Below are 23762 nucleotides of genomic sequence, written 5' to 3'. Positions count from 1 at the left end.
TTTTAGGTCTTGCGAAACGAGTCACCACATTATATAAAGATCACAACGTGTGGCTATAATTATCATTTACATCACCAGCACCAGCTCCTCGGAGAGGGAGCCTAAATACATGGAGCAAGGTACCCTCAGGGCCGCAACTCCCAGGGTCCCCAGAGCTGGGCTGGGCCGCCGCCTCTGTGGAAGCTGGTCACGGAGGGGGCACGGAGGGTGTCTAGGTCCCCATTCCCCGGGGGTTTGACCATGTCCTCTCCAGGCTCATTTCGCACCCACACGTTCCTTTGTCGCGGCCCCACGGGCCACCCAGCCAGGGTGGTCATAGCCTGGTCTGTTGGTGGCACTTTTAACTTTGGGTCACTGCCCACGTGCGTCAGAGGAAAGTGTCCCACAGCCAGGGCTTGGGGAGCCCCAATTCTGCTCCTTCAGAATGAGGGGGCCTCTCGTCGTCTGTGTGGCTTGGAGCAGGGAGTGGGCAAGAGGTCTCGGGCCTGGCTCTTCGGGAAGCAGGGTCTGAACGTCCCCATGAGCCGTCCTCATCCCACGTGGTCACCTGGGCCCAGCGGGGTCCAGTCCGGCCACACGAGAGAGGCCCTGGGCTGATGTCGGCTCTGCTCCTGCGCCAGGACCGCACGCAGTGGTCCGATGGATGTGGCCCCTTCCTCTGCAGCCCCTGCAGGCCCTCCCCATCAGCCTCCTCCTCGCTGACCTTACTTGGCTTCAGGCTGCCAGGCGGTGCTGGGGTGAACTCCCCACCCTGTCCTGAGCCAGGAGCTGCACAGGCCGGCCACCACCCAGGCTCGGCCCAGGCCCATCTGCTGCCCAGCCGGCTCTGTCCCGCCCACCCTCACCGGTGCCTCCCACGCAGGGAGTGGCCACTGGCCTTCTTGCGACACGGAACCAGTGTTGGCATCCCAGGTGAGAAAGGAAGATCTGAGGTGACAAGTGGGGGCTGGTTACCTGGGTGCCTGCCACCTGGTCCCCTCAGAGGTGGCAGTGAAGCAGCAGGGCACCGGCGGCGCTGGCGGTGCCGGAGGTCCGCTGTGAGGGCACCACAGAAGAGCCTTGGCCGAGCTGGAGGAAATGTGTGGGTGGGGGAAGGCTGTGGGCCACAAGGTCGTGGTCAGGTGAGGGAGGGCTTTCTGGAAGCCCTGCCCGAGCTCACCGCTGCACAACATAGACGTGATCCGGGCAGTGAGCCCAGGCAGGGCCGGCAGGGACGAAGACAGGCACTGTGTACGCAGACAGCATAACCCAGCTGTGCATAGTCATGGGGACCAGGCTGGACTAAGTAAAGTGAAGGGGAGGGACGTGGGCATCGGAGCCGCGGCTGTGAACCCAGCGCAGGTGGGAAGGGTCAGGGCCTTCCCAGGAGGGGCACCAGCCGGACGCCTGGCCTGCCTGGCCCTAGTGCCCCGGCCCCAGAAGCCAGGCAGCCAGCATCCCAGTGCGGGAGGATCCCAATGAACATGACCTTTCCCCTGCCTCCCAGGGGCTGTCACCCTGAGCTGTGATTCAGGCCTCCCTGGCACAGGTGAGTCACACACCTGCAGCCCTCCCGAGGCTGAAGCTGCTGCCTGGAGCCGGTAACCGTGCCCAGCGAGTACACAGCCGTCCACTCCCTGGCACCCGCCTCGGTCCCCCTAGAGCCCATCCTGACCCTCACTCCCCTCCCGAAGGCGTCTTTACAGCCGGAGCTCCTGGGCGGGAGGGAGCATGACAGCCTCCCGGGACACTTCCCCTCCTGACAGCTCCGGCAGGTGGGGTGGCCCGTTTGACGCCTGTTTGACGCCTTGGAACGGTTTTGAGGGGCTGGCAGGTGCTAATTTAGCCTCCTGTGACGTTAGGGATGTGGCTGGGTCCTCCCCCTCCCCACCAACCCTCCTCCCCAGGGGGCTTCAGTAGCCACCGTGGCAGCGACCTCCCCGGCAGCAGCACGACCCTGCACGTCAGGGCCACCCTCCTGCATGTTTTGCAGCTCAGCCGTGACGGAGAAGAGCCCCCCGCCCCCCGCAGAAGGAAGGTGGCCAGGGCTGCCCTCCCCGCCATATGGCCAGCAACCCCCATTCACTCACAGGCGCTCCATCTCTCCCTCCCCGAGACTGACCGAGGGCACACGGTGCGCACCCGGGAGGCCCAGGGAGCGAGTGGCAGTCACGGCACACAGGGTCCTCTGTGGCAGGAGAGCGGCCTCCATACCGGACAGGGCAGGGCCGGGCAGGGCAGGGGAGTGCAGGGGGTGTCAGAAGAGCTGGGGGTCAGGCACGTTCCTGGCGCCCGCGGTGTGTGTCACTGCAGCCATGCTCCGCTCCGTGGGCCGGGCAGCTCCCAGGAGGGTGACAACCTGGCCTGGGTGACGGAGCCTCCTGCCCGCTGACGGGTCCGACTGCTGTCGCCCGTGAGCTCCGGGAGCAGGAAGCAGGTCAGGCCTCCGTGAAGCCTGATTCCCCTCTCGCTGGGGCCTCTCACCCCCTGGGTGAGGTGAGGCTGCCGTAATCCCAGCCTCTGGTCATGGCTGTGGCCGCGTGTGTGCACAGGGGACCGGAAGGCTGATTCTAGCGCACCCAGATCACCGAGCCACGTTTCCTAACTCACACCAAGGTGCCGGTGCTCCCCACCCATCCAGAGCCAGCCAGCGGCTGAGCCTGGACCCGAACCCAGGTTAGCTGACATCCCCGGCCGCTGTTCAGGTTTTCAGGGCCTGTATCTCAGTGGCTCCTCGCGCAGAGAGGGCCCATCCACAGGCCTCTTGGCAGCCTCCTGCTTAGCTCATCCGAACCCCGTTCAGCTTCCATGGACAGACGCACATGCGGCCCTGCCCAGGGCCCCACCACCTCTCCTTCATCCAAACTCTTCCCTGTGGCAGGAAAAGTCCACAGGGCCCCAGAATGTGCCCTCATGGAACCTGCAACTCCCTTCCCCACTTCTAGACGTCATCCAGGTACCTAGGAGCCTGGAGAACCCCATGCAGACAGCCCCCAGCCTCCATCCGGAGCCCACACAGGTGTCCAGAGGCCACTGTGGACTCCACAGCCCACCACATCCAGCCTTCTCTGCATCCTCGCCCAGACAAGGCGGGGGACGCCTGGCCCTGGTGGGAAACGGACAGAGCTCGGACAGGCGGGCCTTTCCTGAGGCAGCGCTGAGCTTGGGATAGGAAGGGGACGGGCATCAGGGACCTCCACGTGCGCTCTCAGGGCCAGCCTGCCTCCACTATGCAGAGACTGGGGACGTTTCTTGCTCCCCCGCTGGGGGCAGCTCTGACGCTGGGAGTGGTCGGGCCCAGGAAGATGTCTGCGAAAGGAAGCCTTGCTGTTGGGTGGGCAGTTCTTTCTCTGTGCCTGGTTTGTGCTTCCCTCCTCCTCTACCTGGCATCTCATTCTTAGAGAGGCCACTTGGGTGTCACCTCCTCCGGGAAGCCCTCTCTGACTGCCCTTCCCCACCCGGGGCCTCCTCCTCGAGCTTGCCCCGTAATAGCATTTATAACAACGTGGTAGTCGCTTACTCGTCCGTCCCCTCCACCAACAGCTGAGGGTGAGCATTGCCTTACTTACCACACCTGCGCGCAGTAGGTGCTGAGTGCATGCTGGCCGGTGGAGGGAGCAAGAAGCCGACAGCAGACCAGCGCGCGCAGGCGTGAGAGAGGGGCTCCGTGCCAGCAGCCAGCAGGGGCCATTGTGCCCAGAGCTGATGGGAAGAGTGGGAAGACGGGGTGAGAGATGGCGCCCCGGACAGGCCGCCCCAGGCCCCCCACTGCTTTGGGGAGATGTTTGTCATTGAGGTTCTGCAGGGCTGTCTGCCCACCCGCCCAGGCTGGACCGCGTGGTGACCGCCCTCTCCCCTCCCTCCTAGTACTTCTCCCTGTTGCTGGTCATCTTCCTCGTTGAGCTGGTGGCGGGGGTGCTGGCCCACCTGTACTACCAGAGGGTGAGTGGACCGTCCTGCTCTCTCCCCATCAGCACCCCCAGGAGGGACAGTAGGGGAGGGGTGCATGGGGGTGGGGGGCGGCGACATGCAGGGTGGTCCCAGCCCTACCCTCCTGTGCTGGACAAGATGAGGTGGTCAGGGCCCCTCCCACCAGGTGCTCTGTGGATCAAGGGTTCGAGGTCACGCCCAGGGTGATACTTGGCTGGTAAAGACAGGTGACCACACTGTCCTTTCCCACCAGCGCCCACACATCTGACGGGCACCCTCAGAACAACAGTCGTAAATTTGACTATAACCTCATAATCAGAATGAAAATCAACAGACACAGTCAGCCCTCTGTCTCCATAGGTTGCACATCCACAGATTCAACCGACTGTGGACCCAAAATATTCAGAAAGCAGTTCCAGAAAGTTCCAAAAAGCAAAACTTCAACTTGCCACACGCAAGTATTTCCATAGCATTGACACCGCATTCACAACGAGTTACGTAGCATTGGCGTTGTGCTGGGTATTATCCGTAACCCAGAGATGACTCGGAAGAACGCAGGAAGAGGCCCGTAAGCTGCATCAGATACTGCCCGGCTCTATATGAGGGACTTGGGCGTCCGCGGGAAGTCCGCGCTGGTCCTGGAACCCCACCCCCGGCCGTACGGACAGACAACTGCATTTAAACACCCAGTGCCTGGCCTCACCCTTGCCGTCGCACCAGCTCTGAGCTGTCTGTCCCCCTGCTGTCTCCCCGCTCCGCTGGCCACTCGGCCCTTAGCGCGGGTCCCCACCTCTGCAACGCCATCTCCAGGGCCCCGCCTTCCTTGTGGCCTCCCGCCCATGGTCCCATGTCACCGTGCAGTAGGCCTCCGCTCCAGCCATTCAAGCCAGTCATGCTCTGGGGTAGCTGAGGTGGCCTGGGGGCCGGATCGGGTGGGTGGTCTGCTGACGCTGCTCCCCCCGCCACCCCCTTCAGCTGAGCGACGAGCTAAGGCAGCACTTGACCCGGACCCTGGCAGAGAACTACCGGCAGCCCGGCGCTGCCGAGATCACGGCCTCCGTGGACCGTCTGCAGCAGGATGTGAGCACCCGCCCTGCAGGCCTGAAGCCTCTGCCCTCGGTCCTGCCTCTGTCCCTTCCCACCTGTGTGACCCTGGGCGTTCACTCACCTTCTCTGAGCTTCCCTTGCCATGTCTCTGAAATGCCTCACGGGTGTGTGAGCGTTAAGTACGATCACGTAGGTACAAGTCCCTCCTGCCACGGAAGTGCTTACAGAGCCCTGGTTCTTCCCTTCCTCCTCCTCTGCCCTCGCCTCCACCACGGCTCCCCCGACCACCTCCTCCAGGCCCGCCCCCTGGGTGCCCGGTGGGCAGGAGCCGGCTGTGCTGGGATCCGGCTCCTCCCATCAGCAGGGCTGCCCCCTTCCTCCCTGCGGAGCTGGCCGGTGAGGCTCGGTGAGAGTGAGCTGGGGCAGGCAGAGGGATGTCGGCAGAGCCGCTGTAAGGACGCCCCAGAACTCAGGGGACAGAAAGGTGGTCTCTCCTTTCCCAGAAGAGACTCAGCAGATCCGTCTAGTGAGGTCCATGGTCCTGCCAGAGGGAGGGGAGGGGCAAGGGGACCTCAGACCAGTCCGGCAGCCACTGGCCACACTGGCTCCTAGCATCTAAATCAAAGGTAAAACTCAGCTCCTCGGTCACACCGGCCACATCGCAGTGCCCAGTAGCCCCATGTGTTTAGCAGCCACCAAGCTGGATGGCATAGACAGGGCGTTTCCGTCGTGGCAGAGAGGACTCAGGATCCTGGTGGTTCCGTGTCTGAGAATTTGAGGCAGCTCCACCTGCCCACCCTGGACCCTGCTCCCTGCCACCCACCCCGCCCTCGCCCTGTGGGCCTGGCTCCATCCTGCGTCCACAGACCCCCCCCCGCCAAGGCCTGAGGCCGTGGTCTTTTTGCGGGGACACATAGGCAAGTAGCGAGAAAAGAGCCTGGGGGGCTCTGAGATCTAGCTGCAACTTCGTTCAGCCGGGGAGGCCCCGGACCCACCTCCCCACGACTGGCCCAGCTCCCAGTGGGCTCGTGACCTCTAATGTAGTGGCCAGGGGCGCGGTGTACACACGGGCGTGCACACGCCCTGCTGGTCAGCACCGTCTCTGCACTCAGAGGCCCTCCCACGTGGGAGCTGTGCCTGAATCCCTGCCCTGGGGCCTTTCGCACCAAGCCTGACACCCCGCAGGCCCCTGCGGTCAGTGCGAGGCTGGAGCGCGCTGGCCTGGAGAGGACGGGGGGGGGGGGGGGCAGCAGGAGGCAAGGGAGCCGGTGCTGGGCGTCTGCTGGAGGCCCCGGGGGACACAGAGCACGTGGACTCGGGCCCTCACACAGCTAGAGCCGGGGGGGGCCTGCAGGACATGGGCCCAGCCTGCATCTTAGGCCTGAGGGGCTCCGGGCTGCCCCGCATGTGCCCACGTGTCTGTGTTCACGTATGTACAGTGACCGTGGGGGTGCCGCTTGCTAACCGCCTACCCTGTGGAGGGCCCCCAGCCAAGTGCTTACGTGGTTGCTGCTCTCAGGCTTCACAACAGCCCGCACAGAGGCCCTTGGTTATCCCCACGTTACAGGGGACGAAACAGGCCTGGGGAGGCTAAGTTACCTGTACGGGTGACACGATGACACGAGAGGACACTCCCACGTGCCTCCCAGCCTAGCTGTTCCCTGCTCTCCGCGCTGTTCCCCGCTCCCTGCGCTGTTCCCTCCACCTGGCTCCTGGGATGGCTCTGCCCCCTGGGGGGCGCTTCCCCGGCCCTTCGTCCTCTAACCTCTCCTGCTAGAGCGATGGTCAGTGAAAAGCTCCGGGAAGCCAGGGGCCTGTTACTCAAATTCAGGCCTAGGGCCTGGCTTCACTCCTGGCATGCTGCAGGAGCCTAATAAATGCTTGTTAGATGTACCTCCACCCGACCACACCCACACCCCCGAGAGGCTCACGACAGCTGAGTTCTGTGACCCCTGAGGGGACTTGGGTCTCAGCCCCCAGCTCAGAGGGCAGGAGGTGCCCACGCCCAGCTGTCTCTGGCTCCCCGGAGACCTGGGCTGGCGCCGCCTGCCCTGGAGCCGTGCAGGAGGCCCATCTTGTTCAGCACCCACACTGGCCCCTCTGGCCAGCACTGATCTGCCCACATGGTGGCCTCGGACCACTTCTGTGTCCTGCAGACCCAGGGACTCTGAGGCCTCAAGGCCTGGGTGGGGGCACCTGAGCCTCTGGCGTGGCTGGGTCCGTCCCTGGGGTCTTACCTCCGTGGACCACCGGGAAACCACCTCCTTGTGGTTTGGCCCTGCCCTGGGCCTGCTGCCCAGTGGTCCACAGCCGCACTCCTCGGGGACCCACCTGCATCCATCTCCCCATCCATCATCTCACAGGCCTTCCCTGCCCCCAGGACACCCAGCACAGCCTCCTTAGAGGACTTGGGTGGACAGAAGAGGTAGCGATAAATCGGGGGGTTGGGATTTGCAGATGCTAACAACTGTGTGTAAAATAGATCAGCCAAAAGGTCCTGCTGTACAGCACAGGGAGCTATGTTCAATACCTTGTCATGGCCTTTAATGAAATCGAATATGAAAAGGAACATATATATTTATAAAAGGTAGCGACCAGGTGTCCTGCAGCCAACTCTCCCCCTGCCTAAAGAGAGGGCCCCAGAGTCCAGCTCCCTACTCAGAACCGGGGAGGGAAAAGTCTCGGACGGCAAACAGGGATCGCGTTAGGATTTGAAGACAGTCCTGTGGCCCCGTGACCGAGGGGCTGGGGGACCCCAGGCTCCCTCCTCACCTGCAGCCTCTGCCTCTCGCTCCAGTTCAAATGCTGCGGGAGCAACAGCTCGGCCGACTGGCAGCACAGCACCTACATCCTGTCTCGGGAGGCCGAGGGCCGCCGGGTGCCTGACAGCTGCTGCAAGACAGTGGTGGCCCGTTGCGGCCAGCGGACCCACCCCTCCAACATCTACAAGGTGGAGGTAAGTGCCCAGCTGGCTGGGGCAAGCGGGGGGCCCCGGCTGGGCATCCCGGAGCCTGGAGCCTGGCTGGGTGGGCTCGGCAGGTGGGTGGGGAGAGGTCACACTTACTCACTGGCCACAAGACAGCAGCGGGCCTTCAAAGGTCCCCACGGAGCCTGGGGACGGCAGCTGCCCCTGGGAGGTCCTGGGACACCATGGCGTGCACCTGGGTCACCTGAGAAGCCCGTGGGCACTTGAAAGGCTGGACCTGGCCCTGTAAGTGTCTAGCCTCCCTCAGCTGAGCGGATCCAGCCCCCTGCCAGCTCTCCCTTCCTACGCTCACCCGCTTCTGGGCCGAGGTGTGTGTGACCTGCCTTCTGGACCTTACAGGGCGGCTGCATCACCAAGCTGGAGCAGTTCCTGGCCGACCACCTACTGCTCATGGGCGCGGTGGGCATCGGGGTGGCCTGCCTGCAGGTGAGCCGGAGCAGGGATTTGGGGTGGGTGTTGTCTGAGCTCCGAGCCCCTCGCCCACTGGCAGAGGTCTCAGATCATGGCTCTCTGCCCACCCCTGCCCTGCCTGCCCTCTCCTTCCCACCTCCTTCTGCAGCCAAAGGTAAGTCAGATGGTCACTCTCTCCCCCAGAAAACATGATGGAAAACACCTGGGGCCTGGGGCCACCTTGAACTTGTAAGGAAGAGAGCCCCGGGAGGAGTGGGAGTGTGGGCCCAGGTATGTGCATGCACCCTGTGTGTGCACGCGGGAGCTGTGTGCACAGCCTGCTGTGGTCCCGTGGGCCTGGGGTGTGTCTGCATGCATCTGGGTGTACGTGGTCGGGGCTGGATGCACTGTGTGTTCGGGTGTCTGTGCATGTGTGTATATGTCTGTGCATGGACACACGCTCGTTACTGTGTGTGTGTGTGTGATGCACATGTGGACGCCCCTGGGGCTGTGTGCGCCCCTGCACATACCTGGCTCTGTGCTCTGAGGGTGAGCGATGCCCTTTGCTCCATTTCATCACTCCACGACCTCCCCCAGCCACTGCCCCGGAGTCTAGTGGAGGGTGGAGAGGGCTCGGGGGCCGGGCAGATGCAGCGAGCAAGGGTCCTGCGTGCCCACCTCGCCCGGCACGCCCGCGTCAGCCCAGCAGGTTCTAGAGCAGCCATGTCCCGCCCTGTCCTTCCCTGTCCTGGTACCATAAGCGCCGTGGAGGGAGGGTCCGAGCAGTGGCCGGCACCGGAGGACCCAGTCCCCTTCTGCCTCTGCTCCCGTGTGGGGTGAGCGGGCACCTCCCCGCCCCTCGGCTCCTTCCTCCGCAGCACGCGGACCCTTCCCCAGCCCCATGAGGTTACGTGGGAAGGAGGGGGTGCGGGCAATGCGCTGACTGCGCCTGCGCGCGGGAAGGCCTCCCAGTGGACGCTGCCTGCAGCCTCCGAGTGGCTTCAGGTGCTCTCCAACCCCCACCACTGCCGGAGCCCGTCCAGGGGAGCAGTCATGTCCTCCCTGACTTACAGAGCAGGCGGGTGACTTCCTCAGGGTCTCACCTCCTGAACTGGCACTGGGTCTCCGGGCACCTGGTCCGTGGCTCTCCCAAACTCCGACCCCCAACACAGAGTCCGTGGAGGGAAGCAGGGGTGCCGGCAGCTGGCTTGGGGAGCCTCCCCGTGTCCGGTTCCTTCCAGATCACCACGCTGCCTGCCCACCTCTGTCTGCGCACCCAGGGATCTAGGGAGAGGGCCCACCCTCCGGAGGGGACCAGGCAACCTAGTGTTGGTTATTTCATCTCTGAGCCTCAGTTCCTCACCTGTGAAATGGGCTTAATTGTACCGCAGGTGGTGACTAGAGGGACTAGGCAGTGAGCACGTAGATCCCTGGCCAAGCAACCAGCAGGTGCTCAGTGAACGGTGCCCACTGTGACGTGTGGCTGCCAGGCGGGCACAGTGTCTCACAGAAGAGCCAAGAAGTTTCCCGGCTGGACCAGGCCGCCCCTTCACCTGCACTTGGGCAGGCACAGCAAGCCAGGGGCGCTCGCACAGCCCCTCGCGCCCCAGGGCAGGGTGCTCTGTGCTGCAGCTCCTGCTCCAACTTCGGGGGTCAAGGGGCCTGCTCTGCGGACACCAGCCAGGCCTGGGCCACTCTCTCTGTCCGTTTTCTCCTGACCTCGGGCCTCGAAAGCCTGACGTTAAAGACAAGGCCGGTGAGGTCAAGGGCAGGGAGTGGGGCCCATGAGTCTGAGGCCAGGGGGAGGTGAGTCCAGCTGGAGGAGTGACGCCAAGGAGGCCGGGTCACTGGGCAGGGTGCCCGCAGCCCCCCACTCACCCCCACCACGGGGGGCTCATCCTCCATGGCACAGCGCGGAGCTGTGCTTCCTCATGTCCCTGAGATGGCATCACCTGGCCACCGCCGCAGGCCCCATCCCTGGCCCATTTTCTCCAGCCTTATCCCTGAGGACTCCGAGCCTCGGGCTCCAGTGCCCCCTGCTGGCCAGTTTCAGAACTACCGCCCGAGTCCACGTGGGCACCCGCCTTGAGGGGTGCTCGGGCCAGACTGTCACCCAAACCTGATTCCAGCTGAGCATCCTTGCTGCTCCTGGATGTGTGGACCAGACACTGGTCTGCTCAGAGACCAGGGCAGGCTGGACGGCCAGGATGCCGGAGGGGGAGGGGTCTCCCTGAGCCTCTGAGCAGCGTTCCCAGCCTGGGCTGCACGCTGGGATCACCCAGAGGGCTCTAAAATGCCCGCATTGCAAGGTGGAAGCATGAGCCCAGAGAACTCGCAAGACATGGGACCGGGATCTGCAGGGCACTAGAAGGGAAACAGAAAGGTCCTCTTGGAATGGCTTCTTGGGACCTCCCTGGCCCTTCACTGATGGCCTTGACGACAGCCAGGCGCTGGTCAAAACCATCAGAAGAAGCTGAAGCCCTGCCCTGGCAAGCATCACGTCCAGGCAGGCGGCCAGGAGGGCACCATGCCCCGTACCCGTGCCGGCTGGGCCCTGCAGCCCGTCCCGCCCACCGTCTGCCGCCCCTGCTCCTGCAGCCCCTCGTCCTGTGTTCTCCCCACTCGCCCCGGTGCTGGCTGCTCGGAGCTGTCTGTGTGGGTTCCTCCGAGTCCTCAGTCAGGAAGGGGACACTGGTGCTCACTTGGGGACCAGGTAGGTAGTGTCCATGGCCCGTCTGCTTGCATCAGGGTGGTGTGTGTGTATGTGTGTACGGACACGCATGGATATCCCCCTCATTGTGCCTTCCCTGGGGGGCACCCGGGGAACACACACAGTGCACAGAGTGTGCGTGCAGGACGCTTAGCCCTCCCGGTCCTCCCTGGCGTGAGACATGCACCACAGGGGACATGGACACAAGTCTGTGCTGGTCTAACCCTCCCCATCCGGCCTCCCCCTTGGCAAGGATCAGAAAGACCCAGATAACCCCACAGGACAAGTCATCGAACCATGAGGGGCCCGCGCGACCCCTGGATGGGATGGCTGTGACAGCCACCCGCTTTAAGCCACCTTTCAGCTTGCGGCTCCGAGTCCCAGGGGTGGCTTAGCACCGCTCTTAGCACCAAGGCTGAAAGCTATGTTCCCAGGGGTGACCCTCCCACGTGGGGACGGAGGGGAGGGAGGAGGGGGACGCAGAAGGGCTCACCCCTGCGCCCTCCTTGAGCCTCACAGCTCGTGCCTGCAGCCCCGGGACATCCCCTCAGCCCATCCTCCTCGGTGGGCGTCCAGGCGTGCCCTGGCAAGACCAGGTCAGCAGCAGCCGCTGGGAGAGTGTGGGGCAGATGGGGCACTGTTTGCTGTACTTGGGAAACCCTCCTCAGCCCGTGTCCACCTCTTGCGGGCAGGGAGCCAGGAGCACGCGGCGTCGTCTTTGCCGGAGCACCACTATGGTCCTGGGCTCCTTGCTCTGACCCGTCCCCACCGTCCCATCCTCAGCACATCCTTGGGTGGGAGGGAGGAGAGGGAAAGGAGGAAGGAGGAGGTGCACGGAGGGCAAGGTGAGGAATAAAGGGTGGAGTTTAAAGATGGGAAACTGAGACTCGAGAGGTGATGGCCCAGCACTGCCTGGTGTCAGGCAGCTAGTGGATGTGACAGAGGGGCTGGCAGCAGGCTCTGGGCCCGGGGTGGGGGCTGCATCCCCAGCTAATTCACAGGACAGTGCCAGTTCTGGGAGGCTCACATCAGAGCCTCAAATTTCCCTCCTACACACCAGCCAGACACTCGACTCAGGCCCGAGTTTGGCTCTGGCGTCTGAGAGCAGCAAGACGCAGACTCTTTCCAGAGAAAGGCTGCTGCAGACAGCAGCGAGGGAGTGGAGATGTTACCACTCGGGACCTAAGTCACTAGGGCCATCCCTGGGGAAGCTCCGGGAACACAGCCCAGCAGCGAGGACGGGATGCTTGCCATAGGGCGGGCCCTCCCCGGGCCCCAGAATTGTCACCTATGGTATAAGGACAAGGTCCCCAGGCCATGCGTGCCTGTCAAGTGTGAGAAACACTGCTCCCGGCCAGTCATTCTCAGTGCGTCCCCAGCTCCACCCCCAGTCTCCCCTGGGGGCTTGCCAGCCGTGCAGAATCTCGGGCCCACCCGGGCCTGCTCTTCATCGCGGCCCGCACGTGCGCCTGGCGGGGGGCCGGCTCAGGGCTCGCCGGCCCGCAGAGCGGCGGCTCTGACCTCCGTGCCTGCTCTCTGCCTCCAGGTCTGCGGAATGACCCTCACTTGCTGCTTCCACCGGAGGCTCCAGCTGCGTTCTTACTAACATGCCCAGCCACGCCCCCTCCAGTTGCTCCCCTTGAGTTCAGGTGCCCAGATCCCACCGGCCAGGCCTGCGGGGTCCCATCGGCTGGCCTAGAAACTCCCCACACTCTGTGCCAGCCCCTTCGGACCCACCGAGTGCCTGAGACCGTGGCTCCTGCAGCTCCACCAAGGCGGGGGGCCCTCGGCCTCCGCCCTCCAACTCCGAGCGCTTGTTCCAGAATCCCCGGGCAGGATACGGATCCCCTTGGGAGCCACAGCCAGAGCCTCGCCAGGCATGGCCCCTGGGGACTCCGCTGCGTCCCAGCTCTGGCCCCAGGCCCCCGGGTACACCTGCGCTCGGTACGTGGCCCCCCCGTGAGTGCAGAGCATTCCTCCTGCCTCCATGGCTCTGAAAGTGCATCGGATGGGGGGGTTCCAGACGGCTCTGCCCCCAGAAGCCCCAGCCCTCCCCTCAACCCTCCTCACCTGGAGGGGAGGGTGCCTGTGGTGGCCTGGTTCCTCCCTGCAGGGCCCAGGAGCCAGGCGGTAGGGAGCTGGGGTTGGGCTGCGGCAGGCAGAGGGGAGCCCCCGGGACAGGGAGCAGGCGGCCCCCTTGGCCCCCCCACCGTGAGCAGTTCCCCTGGGAGACCATGGCCCCAGGCCCCGTCTCCAGCAGGTGCCCCTCGCGGGTCTCCTGTCTGTGGCCTGATTCTCAGGAAGGCCAGGCTTTTAAAACCACCTTCAGCTCTTAATGTTGGTGGGAGAAACCTCCCTCCTGATTAAACTGAATCTCAGACCCTGCAAAGTTGGAGCCTCTGAGAAGGTGCAGCTCTGAGCAGAGGGGCGCTCTGCCCTGAACCTCCCCGTCCTGGCTCCTGGACCCCCCGGCCGCCTGCAGGGGCCCCGCTCCGCTTCCTGGAGTGGATAGAGCCCCCACTGAGGTTCTCTCCTGCATCTCTGAGTTGCTGAACTTTCCCGAAGAGTGAGGGAGAACAGAAAGGAGGTCCTCGCAAATACGGGGGACGGATGCTGCCAGTTTTCCAAAGAACGCGTGTCAACTCGTAAGACAGCCGTGGGGCCCCTCCACGTGCCTATTGCAAGCGGGCAGCTCCCAACACCAGAGCTCACGCCGGCTTCCCCATCTCCCGGGTCCTGGTCCCCCTCCTCCCGCTTCCCTTCCCTGAGATGAGGCCCTTTGTGATGCGTAGACCACGCCAGGAAAGGCCACACCTTGCCTCCCCAGTCCCTTGCTGACCCGGATCGGTCCCAGGTGAAGGGTGTTTTCTCTCCCATTCCTGGGTCAGTGCTGCCCCCAACACAGCTCCAACCACACTGAGGCCGCACACCCCCAGAAGAGGCATTGCCCTCATGCACAGAGAATCCCGGCCCCGGGCTCCCCCGGGGGACTGTCGGAGCCCTGGCTGCGCCATCCTCCAGGGGGTCTCCAACGCGAATTCATTAAAAGAGAGACCAGCTTCCCAGCAACCCCAGGCCGCGCCGAGGCCGCAAAACCGTGCCCTGATGATCTCTGCGGCCCTGACTCCCTGGGACTCGTGCCGATAATCAAGAAATGACCATGACTCCTCAGTCTCTGCAGGGCTGGGTATCAGATTGACAAGTCTTACCACATGAGAGCTGCAAAGGAGAGTGCTGTGTTCTTCCTGCCGAGGGGCCTGCGGGAGGCGGGGGTGGCAGGAGGTGCCGTGCTGGTCCACGTCTGTCCCTGGTGGGGCCCCTGCGTTCTTCATGGTGGTCAGCCGGGCTCGTGCAGGTGGCTTCAGGGTGATGGGCGTGTGTGCCCTGCGCAGCCTTGTCCTGGGGGAGGCCCGCCTGGCTGAGGGCAGGGTTCGCTGTGATTCTTCCCTGGGCACCATCCTTCCCAGACGGCTACTGCAGAGGGAGAGGACGGCCCAGAACTTTCTGGAACTGTGACCTTATTCGCGCCTGGGAGGTGAGACAGGGTTGGAGGGGACAGAGGCCCAGGATAAGGCAGGTTCCGATGGGGCACACAAAAAGGACTGGAGTTGGGAGCGGGGAAGCCGTTCCCTGGAGCCGTGCCTGCCCTGCCTGTGAGGAGGCAGCTCTGCACCCAGGACAGCCCCTCCCGGGTCCCTGCTCAGAGGTGTCACAGTCACGAGCTCCTTGGAGAGGGTAGGACACGATGCTGGAAGCACACACGAGTCCAGAAAAGAAGTCAGCATTCTGCAGAGATCTGGACACGGCAGGGGCCGGAGCCCACCCGGCGCCGGTCAGCACATCCTCACCTGGACAGGGCTGCCCTCCCTCAGCAGCCCTGTTTTCCCACCACCTTCTGCCTCGGGAGAGCCCCCTTTGTCTGTTTTGGTGCAATGCACAGCCCCGCACTCACCCACAGCCTTCTGTGGGCCCCCTTCACCTGCATAAGTGCCAGACACACCCCTACAAGTGCCTCGAAGAGTTCATTCCAGGCAGCCCGGTGTCGGGGGCAGTCCAGCTCCTGGGACCCGCCGCCTCTGGATATGGGTGGTCCCAATGTTCTGGATGTTGCCTTACCTACTGCGCACAGAGATGGCTCTAGGTGTGAGCACGCCCCTCTCCTTAGCCTCAGCGTGAGCCCCACCTCTCAAGCGGGGGCCGCGACAATAAAGGGATTGCAGCCCAGGCTGCCTTTTGTCTGGACCTCCTCCTCCGCAGGGAAGTCCCGGCCCGGCTCATCAGACCCCCTGCTCTGGGCTGAAGGTCACTAGTGATGGCAGGGGGCGGGCAAGGCCGTGATGGGAACCCACAGGTCGCGCTGGGTTGTGTCCTGCGTCTCTCATCCGCCCACAAGGGTCTTCCGCTCTGGCTGCAGGCAGAGTCAGACTCAAACAGAGAGCCTGGCCGCCCCTCTGCGTGCTCCCGGCATTGTGCCCCGACGTCTCCCCCAGGCGTGCACACACACACACACACACACAAGTGTGCCCGGGGCGGAGGGGCACCTCTGCAGGCCCCTGCCCGCTGCACACAGGCCGCACTGGGGTGGTTCGCACAGCTGTCTGAACAGCCCTGGCGGCCAATGGGGGCTTGGTCAGGGGTGGGTGGGCAGCGAGAAGCCTTCGTGAAGCTGCCCCCGCGGTGGCTGCCAGCGGGCCTGTCACTTCCCAGCAGGTGCTGATGCCACACGTCAGTCCCGAGGGCTGGGCTGTCAGGCTGCAGCCACGCGGGCTGTCTCGAGCTGGACTCGGCTCCCCACTCCCTCCCCCAGTTGAGAGTAGAGAGGCTGTCTTGGGGGGAAGAGAAGCCCCCACGCCCCTGTCCCTCCTGTGTCCCTCGCTGGCTGCAGCCCTGTTCAGCAGTGACTGAGCAGGATGGCAAGGTCACGGCGGGGGACCCAGTGGAACCCTCTGGGTCATTTCAGGGGTGAAGGGATCAGTGAGTAAAGCGTGCATCCAGCCTTTTCCATCAGCGTGGTCCCTGCACTCTGTCCTCTGCCAGGCCCACCAGAGCCAAGAGGGTAAGTAATGTTCCCATTGGCCTGGGTACCATTTCAAAAGGCAGGGACAGTTTCACTGGACTTTTTTTAATGACATAATGAATTTCTCTGAATCCCTAGTTGGGGTTTAGGGGATCCCAGGCTGGGGACCAGAGATCCACAGGCTGCCCCTGAGTTGCCAGCCAGTAAATAAGAAGGCTGAGCCCCTTCGGGAACTGGGGTGTCTTGACAGCAAAGAGCTGTGCTGGGAGGACGCTGGCACTCAGGAACTCAGTTGCAGGGGGCGGGGGGGCTGGGCAGCGGGAGCCAGGTGAAGACAGCAGCTTCCTGATGCCTCTGGATGAGGGACGTCCGGCCGCACACCAGATGGACCCTGCTCCGGACACTGGGTGAGGCTGGGTCCCAGAACTCTGCAGCCCCCGGAAGAGAAACCTCTGGGTGGCAGCAGGTTCCACCTGTAGGCGTGGCGACACCAGGCGCCCCCTCCTCAGCACAGAGGGGCACCGAGGGCCACGGGGCAGGGCTCCAGGAGCTGCATCTCACAGCCACCAAGGGGAGCGCCTGGCCCCAGCAGGCCCTGCAGAAGAGTGTCGTTTCTCCTTCTGTCAGCTCCAGGAGACACAGTGGTCCATCTCCGTGGCTGTTGTTAAACTCAGCAAAAACAAGATGGCTAAATCAATAGCCTCCCGATCTTTGCTGAATGCTTTAAGAAGGAACCACTGCAATGCCGATATCCTTGTGTCCAAGATGACACTCATTTAATCCGACTTCCCTCTTCCTTCTGTGGGTTATTTAGTGCTGCTACCGGTTCAGCAGAGCAGAAAAGGCACGGGTCGGTGTGGAGGGGAGTTTGCCCACCGAGCCCACACATGTCTCCTGAGCTTGCCCCGCCCTCCACACACCAGCTCTCTTCTCCAGATCTCTCTCCTGGGTCCCCAGTTTCCAGCCAGGGGATGCTCTTCTTTGGAGCTCCACCTCTAGTTTGGGGACTCCTGAGGTCCCAGATTTGACCAGTTTCTTGCCAAACACCTACTCTGGTCCAAGAACAAGCTGGACGTCTTGACATGTGAGTTTTTGTTGAATCTGCACAGCAAACCTGTAAAGTAGGTGCCGTCCTCGCTGCGCAGGTGATGCAACCAGGACAAGCTCAGCGAGCGCCCAGCGCTCCTGCAGACTCCACACGCAGGGTGCAAGCCCAGCCCAGGCCCCCAGCTCCCAAACAGCCGCCCCTCCCAGCCGACGCAGTACCTCTCTAAGGGGGATGTGCAGACGCAGTGCGGCCGGCACAGCTGGAGGAGCCTAGGTGATGCCCACAGACGCCCGCACTGTACACGCCAGGGAGCTCCGCACCAGCATGGGAGGGGTTTGTTCCACCCCGCTGGTCTCGGCCCATCTCCCGCACGTGAGCCCGCAGCCTGGGAGACGCGCACCGCCTCTGGTTCCCGTGGTCATCCACCTGTCGGGGCGAGGGGCTCAGGCTGGGGAGATGGTGGGAAGGCTCTTCCTCCCCCAGCAAACCTGGTCCATCACTGAGGCTTGTCAGTTCTCCCATGGGTCCCTCAAATCTGTCACCTTCCCCATCCCGCTGCTGCCTCTGTTGTTTCTCACTCTGCAGCCATGGCCGTGGCCCTCAAGGCGGAGCTGAGCCGGTCACACGGGGCTTCAGACCCCTCAGCCGGCTCCCCCTGCTCTTAGCTTGAAATTCAGACTCTTCTGCCGGCTTCCAGGCTGTGACCCCTGCCCAGCCAGGGCACCTGCCTCTCACAGCTGGGCTCACCCAACGGGAGGGCAGCGCTCACAGCCCGGGCCGGGCTGCACCCCATCCCCCAGAAGCAGACAGCACAGGGGCCAGCTGGCGTCCCAGCGGGGCGTCCACAGGCTGGGGCAGCAGTGAGAGCAGGGTGGGTGGGGGAAGTGGCTCCTCCCACGTTCTGATGACCTGGTTGGTCCTCAGTGGATGACGGAGGGTCACCCGCCTCTCAGCCTTGCCTACCTCTGCCCCCACAGCCCGAAGATCCCCCGGTAACTCTCCCTGGGGAGGCTCTCAGGGACCCCAGTCCAGCTGGACCTTTGAGCAGGTTTCCTCAGACTCCTCAATCCTCAGCAAACCCCCGGGGGCTTCAGGACCCCCCACGTAGGGGCTCGGCCCACGAGACTGGCCGTCTATGGTGGCGACAGACCCGAGGTTGGACTTGGCCTCTCGTGCAGAGGGCTCAAGCCACCTGAAGGGCCCGTGACCAAGCCGAAGTCTGGTCACGGAGCCAGGGGGCGTTAGGACTGCTCAGGTGCCCACAGAGCGGCCGCCTCGCCCAGCTGACCCATAGCCTGGGCCCGAGAAGGGGGCTGAGGTCCCTGCTGCGGCTGCGCACAGGCGGGCAGCCTGCCCATTCACCCCAACCCCCGAGTCAGTCACAGGCATGGCTCAGGGGACACAAACACCACAAAGAGACAGCCTGCTTGTGCTTTTGACACGTTATCAGTTTTTATTTAAAAACATGCTAAAAACATGGCGTTCCATAAAGCCAGGACCAGGATGAAGGGAGCACGCAGATACGGCATCGCAAGCAGAAAAGTGCACTGAAACCAGCACGCGTGTCCCCGCTCGGCCACACCGCTCTGGTGGGCTGGGTGTGGACTCGAGCCCCGGCCTTGGCTGCACGGGGCCCGGCCAGGGAGGGAGGCCCGGACACGCCTGGACCTCAGCCTCACGCGGCAGAGGAGGGTGGGGGAAAGGGAACACCAGAGGCGGGCTCTGAAGGGCCAAGGGGCAGAGTGGACCCCGGGCACCCAGCCCCAGCTCCCGTCCTTGCCGGGTCCCTGCTGTTAGCACCTCCACCATTGGGTGGGCAGGGGCCAGAGAGGCGGGGACGTCCTTCCCCTCCACCGGGACCACTCTTTGGCCAACGCAAGGAGGGATGGCCACCTGGTTCGAAATCAAGCCAGAACACCTACGTGAGGGTCTGGGGCGGGTCAGCACCCTTTCCAGAGTGATAGGTCATGATGCAGGCCCATGCCGGCAGGGAGATGGGCTGTGCTCCTCCAGCGGGAGGGGGGGAGGGGTGTCGGCACCTACTGGGCTCCCTGTCCCCCTCCAAGGGCTGTGCTCGGCCCTGCTCGCCCACCTCCCCTGCCAGGTTGAAGCAGGCACTTCCAGAAATCTGCAGAACCTTGGCCTTTGACGTCAACTCTGTAATCTGTCTGCATCAGACCCCAGGGAACTCCAACCCTAGCAAGGAGCCGCCAGGGAGGGAACTGACTCCGGTAGCTCTGCCCACGAGACCGTCGTTGGGAGAAACTGAGAAGCCGGGCTACCACCACTGACATCACACAGCAGGCCCTCCGCACAGTGTGGGGACCCCCCTACAGGACAGGCATGGGGCCCAGAAGGGCCTCCAACCCTGTGCCCGGAGCCTGCTGCCCAGTGTGGGCCAAGCCAAGTGACAAACAGCCAAGCACAGGGCGAGGCAAGAAGGCAGTTTTCGGAACTGTGAACAAGGCTCTGAGGACAGACGGACGAGGTTGGGGGCTGGCAGGAGGAGGGAGACTGAGGCAGGGGTCCCAGGGCCAGAGGACACCCGTGACGCTCCAGACACCTAGGGCGCCAGGGAGGCCATACACGCCCAAGGCGCTAGGCTTTTGCTGCTGATTTGAACAAAAATTAGAAATTGCATTAATCGGCATCAACAACCCCCCATCACAAACTCATGACGTAGCAGGTCCCACTGTGCCTCTTCAATGCTCGTCTGTCAAGGGGACCTCATGGTGGCCTGGTGGCCCATCTGCTCCAGGCTCTGCAGATCTGGGTTCCCGGGAGGCAATGAAGCCCTTCCCAGGGAGATAGGGCCAGAGGGCTGGGTGGGTGGTTCTCCGGCGCACCAGCCCATCCTCCACCTGAGACCCTACCGGCAGGCTTTCCCATCAGCAACCCCTACTCCTGTCCCAGGAGGTGGTCTTTACTCTGCCCAGCTGTCTGAGACCACCCTCCTCTCCACTCCCCATGCCCCCTAGAACGTGACTCCGGAACACACCTAAAGTTCTGTACTCCTGGTCCCAACCATCTTGTACTTAAGGGCGGGGAGGGGTTGCTGGCTTGATGGCCAGGTCTCAGCTCTTAGAACAAACAGATGGAGGAGGCTGGAGAAGAGATGCAGCCCAGAAGAGGCCCAGATGCCCAGCTAAACGGTGCAGGACAAAGGCAGTGCCCAGGCGAGGCCCATCTTGGGATGAGCTCTAGGTGCTGGCTAGCTGGTGGGCAACCTTTCCATGCTCAGCCCCACGGATTCTTGACTTTTTTTTTTAACCGCAAAATTCACTTAGACCAGCATGAGCCCTGGTCGGGGCACCTCCCTGCAGTCAAACACCCCTTGCCCATCCATCTCCAGGCCCTGCCTCGGGCTGCTTTGTCCAGGGGCTACTGTAATAGGATCCCATCTGACTGCTCTTGGGTTTTCTGTACTTTTCCTTGGGGTCATGGAGGACGTGATCGCCACCCACCCCAACATCAGTGAACCCAGAGGAAGGAGATGTGGGTCCTGGGACCGGGAAGGACACCCTCCCCTCCCTCCCAGCAGGGAGTCAGCAGCCCAGGGACTCTGGCTGGGCCAGTCGCACCACCCGCCCCACCCGCCCCTCCTGGCAGTCACGGGTCCTCTAGCCAACTATGTGAGCAGCTCCACATGAGGACAGCTTCCCCTTTCAGAAGCAATGTGAGAGAGCAGCATGTGAACTAGAGAGGTATTTGTCGGAGTTCCTAGCAGGAATGTCTGTGAAAGAAACGGGTTTGCGGAACCTGTCGCGGGAACGCCCGCACGGGGTGGAAGGGGAGCCCCTCCCACCGCAGAGGGCGGGAGGCAGGAAAAAGGAAAAAGAGCTGCTCACCAGTGAAGCATAAGGACCCCCAACCGCTCAGCTTCGGGCCCAGCAAAGCGCTCACAGCCCCCCGAGGCCCCCCTGCCCTGGCCTCTCGCACAGGCCTCGGCCGTCCCTCAGGACTCACCTCCACACCGCTCCCGGCACCTCCATCCCACCTGCCTCCTCCAGGCCCCCACCTCCCAGCCGGCCCCCACCTCAGTGTGTCCTGGCGCTGCCCCCCATCCCAACAAGAGCCTCCCAAGTGTGCACTGCTGTCTGTCCTGATTGAAACCGTCCTCTGTCCCCACCCGTCCCCCGCCCGTCCCCCACCCTCAGAAAGAAAACCAAACCGTTACAGAAATCAACGCAGTAAAAAGTTATAAATCAGAAAGCTAACCCTAAACTTATCTGAGAGTATTCCTGAATAATCGTAATCAGAGTAAAATAAAATAAAAAAGTTACACTAAAGGTATAAAAAGCCTGGGCAAGATGCTCCCAGGGTCCTGGCCCAGAGGCGGTCAGCCGCAGCCCCACTAGCACACCCACTCTCCTCAATTCGGGCGGCCGTGAGCGCCAGGGGCCTCCGTTGGGCAGCGTCTCCACCAGGAGGAGGCGCTGCGATCCCCCCACATGGGGACAAAGTGTCAGCTGAGGAAGGGCAGGGCAGAAACCCTCAGTGCTGGGGGCTCCTAGAGCATGCCCCCCGCCCACCCTGTCTTCTTTGGCAAATACACAGATGCAGGAATCGGGCAACCCGGCACCCCAAGTCTCTGCGCCTCCTCCTCCCCAGCATCCTCCCACCGAAAAGGCTGCGGGGGGTGGCGGGGGAGGCGGGCTGGGGAGGCGGGCACAGGGGTCAGCAGTCTGGAGGGTGCGGGCAGGCAACACAAAGCTGAACTCTTCCCTGGCACAGTGTCCACGTGGGGCCGGGGCGCTCGGCCAGCCAGCTCAGGCATCGTACTTCTTACCAGTCCGGTGGATGTGCTGGAACAGAGTCATGGAGAAGGCCATGCCCAGGACCTGAAAGACACCAGGGAGGGGCCTGAGGCAGGAGCCACGGCGCCCAGAGCAAGAGGGGACAGCCCCTCGTGTGCCCAGAGGAGGCCAGCAGGGCGAGGACGGTGCAGAGCAGAGGAGGCCTCACACAGGGGAGCTCAGCCCCTTGGAGCCGTCTGGGCAGAGCATACCGAGCTTCTCGAGGCCCAGAAACCTGCTGTTTGGGAGTATGGTGGGGAGACAAGGCCCGACCCTAAATGGCAGCTGAGTCGGGGAAAGTGGCAGGAACACTGAAAACCGCCAAGTCACTTCTGTGAGGTTCTAGGTACACGGCGCGGTTTCTGGCCGCAGCAGACGCATCTCACCGCTGCTGCACTTAGGGGACTGTTAACACCAGTCTGTGCCCCCTTGGCCCATGGACCCTGAGCCAGCGGGAGGCAGAGGATCAGGGACACCAGCACACACCGCATAGCGTGCCACTCAGCTCAGTCTCAAGGCAAACGTCCCGTGCTGGGGGGACAGGCCTGTCACCAGAAAACTCATGGGTCCTTCATGTGATGCCAGCACAGGCTCAAGGCTCAGCGGGATGTGATGATGCCATGGGCCCCGCAGGGTCAGACAGGCACTGGGAGGGAAGCACTGGGGTGGCGGCAGGGGCAGAACAGCACACGGCTCTGGCCGCCTGGGCCACCATCTCCCTGGGGGTCTGTGTGCTCCTCCGGCAGGCTCTTACCTGCATGATTAGGATGCACATCCCCACGGTGCCCAGCACATGCTTGTTGTCATCAAACCACATGGTCACCTTTTCGTAGCAGCCCTAGGGGCGAGGACCACAGGTGAAGGCACTGGCATGACTGGGGGCCCTCCTGCCCAGCCCCCACCTCCCTGCCCTTCTGTCTCTGTCCCCACTCTTTCCTCCTGCCTTCCCCAGGCCCCCACCTGGTCCTCCGGCCTTTGAGCAGGCCCCACCCCTACCCCACCTACAAGACCCCAATGCACAGTCCAGACCCTGGGCCACTCTGACTCCCCAGAGTGGACCCAGACTCCCATTTCCCACCTGCCTTTTGGCTTCAGTCCTGTGTGCCCCCACCCATCCCACATGAAGCCGTCTCCTTGGTGTCCGGGCCCACCCTCCCAGGACCATCCACCGCGTGGGCCCCTGGGGGGCCAGGGCTCACCTTTTTCCAAAGCGGGGTGGTGCTGTTGCGCCCACAGCCCTGGGAGTTCTCCATGCAGCAGCGGTCGGGGACCGTGTTCTCCCCCAGCACTGGGTACCAGTCCCTGTAGTCCGTGACACCACAGCAGTGCATCTGCGGGGGGGGGGGGGGGCGGGACACACAGGTCAGACAGGCCACGCCGGGTCCTCTTGGGCCTCCCCTGCCACCCACCCCATGCCAACTGCCACCTGGAGTTCAGCCTTCTTGTGCCCAATTTGGCCCTCAGCTGGGCCCGCAGAGGAGGCAGTGAAAGGTCCTTCCGGAGGCCGGAGGGCAGAAGGCCACACCATCTGCCCCTCTGAGCCGGGCGCTGGGCACCTGGCAGGGCGCTCAGCCCTCTGCTGCCAGTCCCCTGGGCTCTTCCTCCCAGGCTGGCGGGAGCCCCTCCCCAGAGCCCCACGGGGGGCTGTACTGATTGTCTCCTCTTAGAAGCCTAGCCTCTTCACCTGAGCCATGATCAGGGAGGCAAACCTGCGGCTAAAATAAGCTGCCGTTGGTGCCAGAGCTCCAGAAAGGGAGGGCTTGGACGATGTGTCCTCGATTATCCGTCCTTCCCAGCTCCCTGCTCCCCACTGCCGCTCGCCTCGGCTTCTGCAGGCCTGCCCACTCCTGCGTCCAGTC

The 23762-nt window shown here is 63.5% G+C and overlaps 2 protein-coding genes across 5 annotated transcripts in view; one reads left to right on the top strand and one right to left on the bottom strand.

Annotated features, from left to right (window-relative positions):
• TSPAN11 (tetraspanin 11) overlaps positions 1–15269 on the top strand; it is a 49636-nt gene extending 34367 nt beyond the window's left edge. For all 3 annotated transcript variants that reach the window (XM_064478935.1, XM_031444298.2, XM_064478936.1), the window contains exons 4-8: positions 3847–3921; positions 4885–4989; positions 7754–7912; positions 8282–8368; positions 12589–15269. In XM_064478935.1, coding sequence (XP_064335005.1) covers positions 3847–3921; positions 4885–4989; positions 7754–7912; positions 8282–8368; positions 12589–12648 — 486 coding nt within the window. In that variant the 3' untranslated portion in view covers positions 12649–15269. The remainder of the gene's footprint in view (positions 1–3846; positions 3922–4884; positions 4990–7753; positions 7913–8281; positions 8369–12588) is intronic.
• A 6011-nt stretch (positions 15270–21280) lies between these two features.
• Positions 21281–23762, bottom strand: part of TSPAN9 (tetraspanin 9) — a 164262-nt gene continuing 161780 nt past the window's right edge. For both annotated transcript variants that reach the window (XM_064478934.1, XM_031444297.2), the window contains 3 exons: positions 23103–23234; positions 22658–22741; positions 21281–21948 (listed from right to left, as the gene is read on the bottom strand). In XM_064478934.1, coding sequence (XP_064335004.1) covers positions 21877–21948; positions 22658–22741; positions 23103–23234 — 288 coding nt within the window. In that variant the 3' untranslated portion in view covers positions 21281–21876. The remainder of the gene's footprint in view (positions 21949–22657; positions 22742–23102; positions 23235–23762) is intronic.

Source organism: Camelus dromedarius, chromosome 25 (genome assembly GCF_036321535.1).
Source record: "Camelus dromedarius isolate mCamDro1 chromosome 25, mCamDro1.pat, whole genome shotgun sequence".
NCBI lineage: Eukaryota > Metazoa > Chordata > Mammalia > Artiodactyla > Camelidae > Camelus > Camelus dromedarius.
The sequence above is the reverse complement of the archived record's forward strand: the minus strand, read 5'-3'. Positions and strand labels throughout refer to the sequence as shown.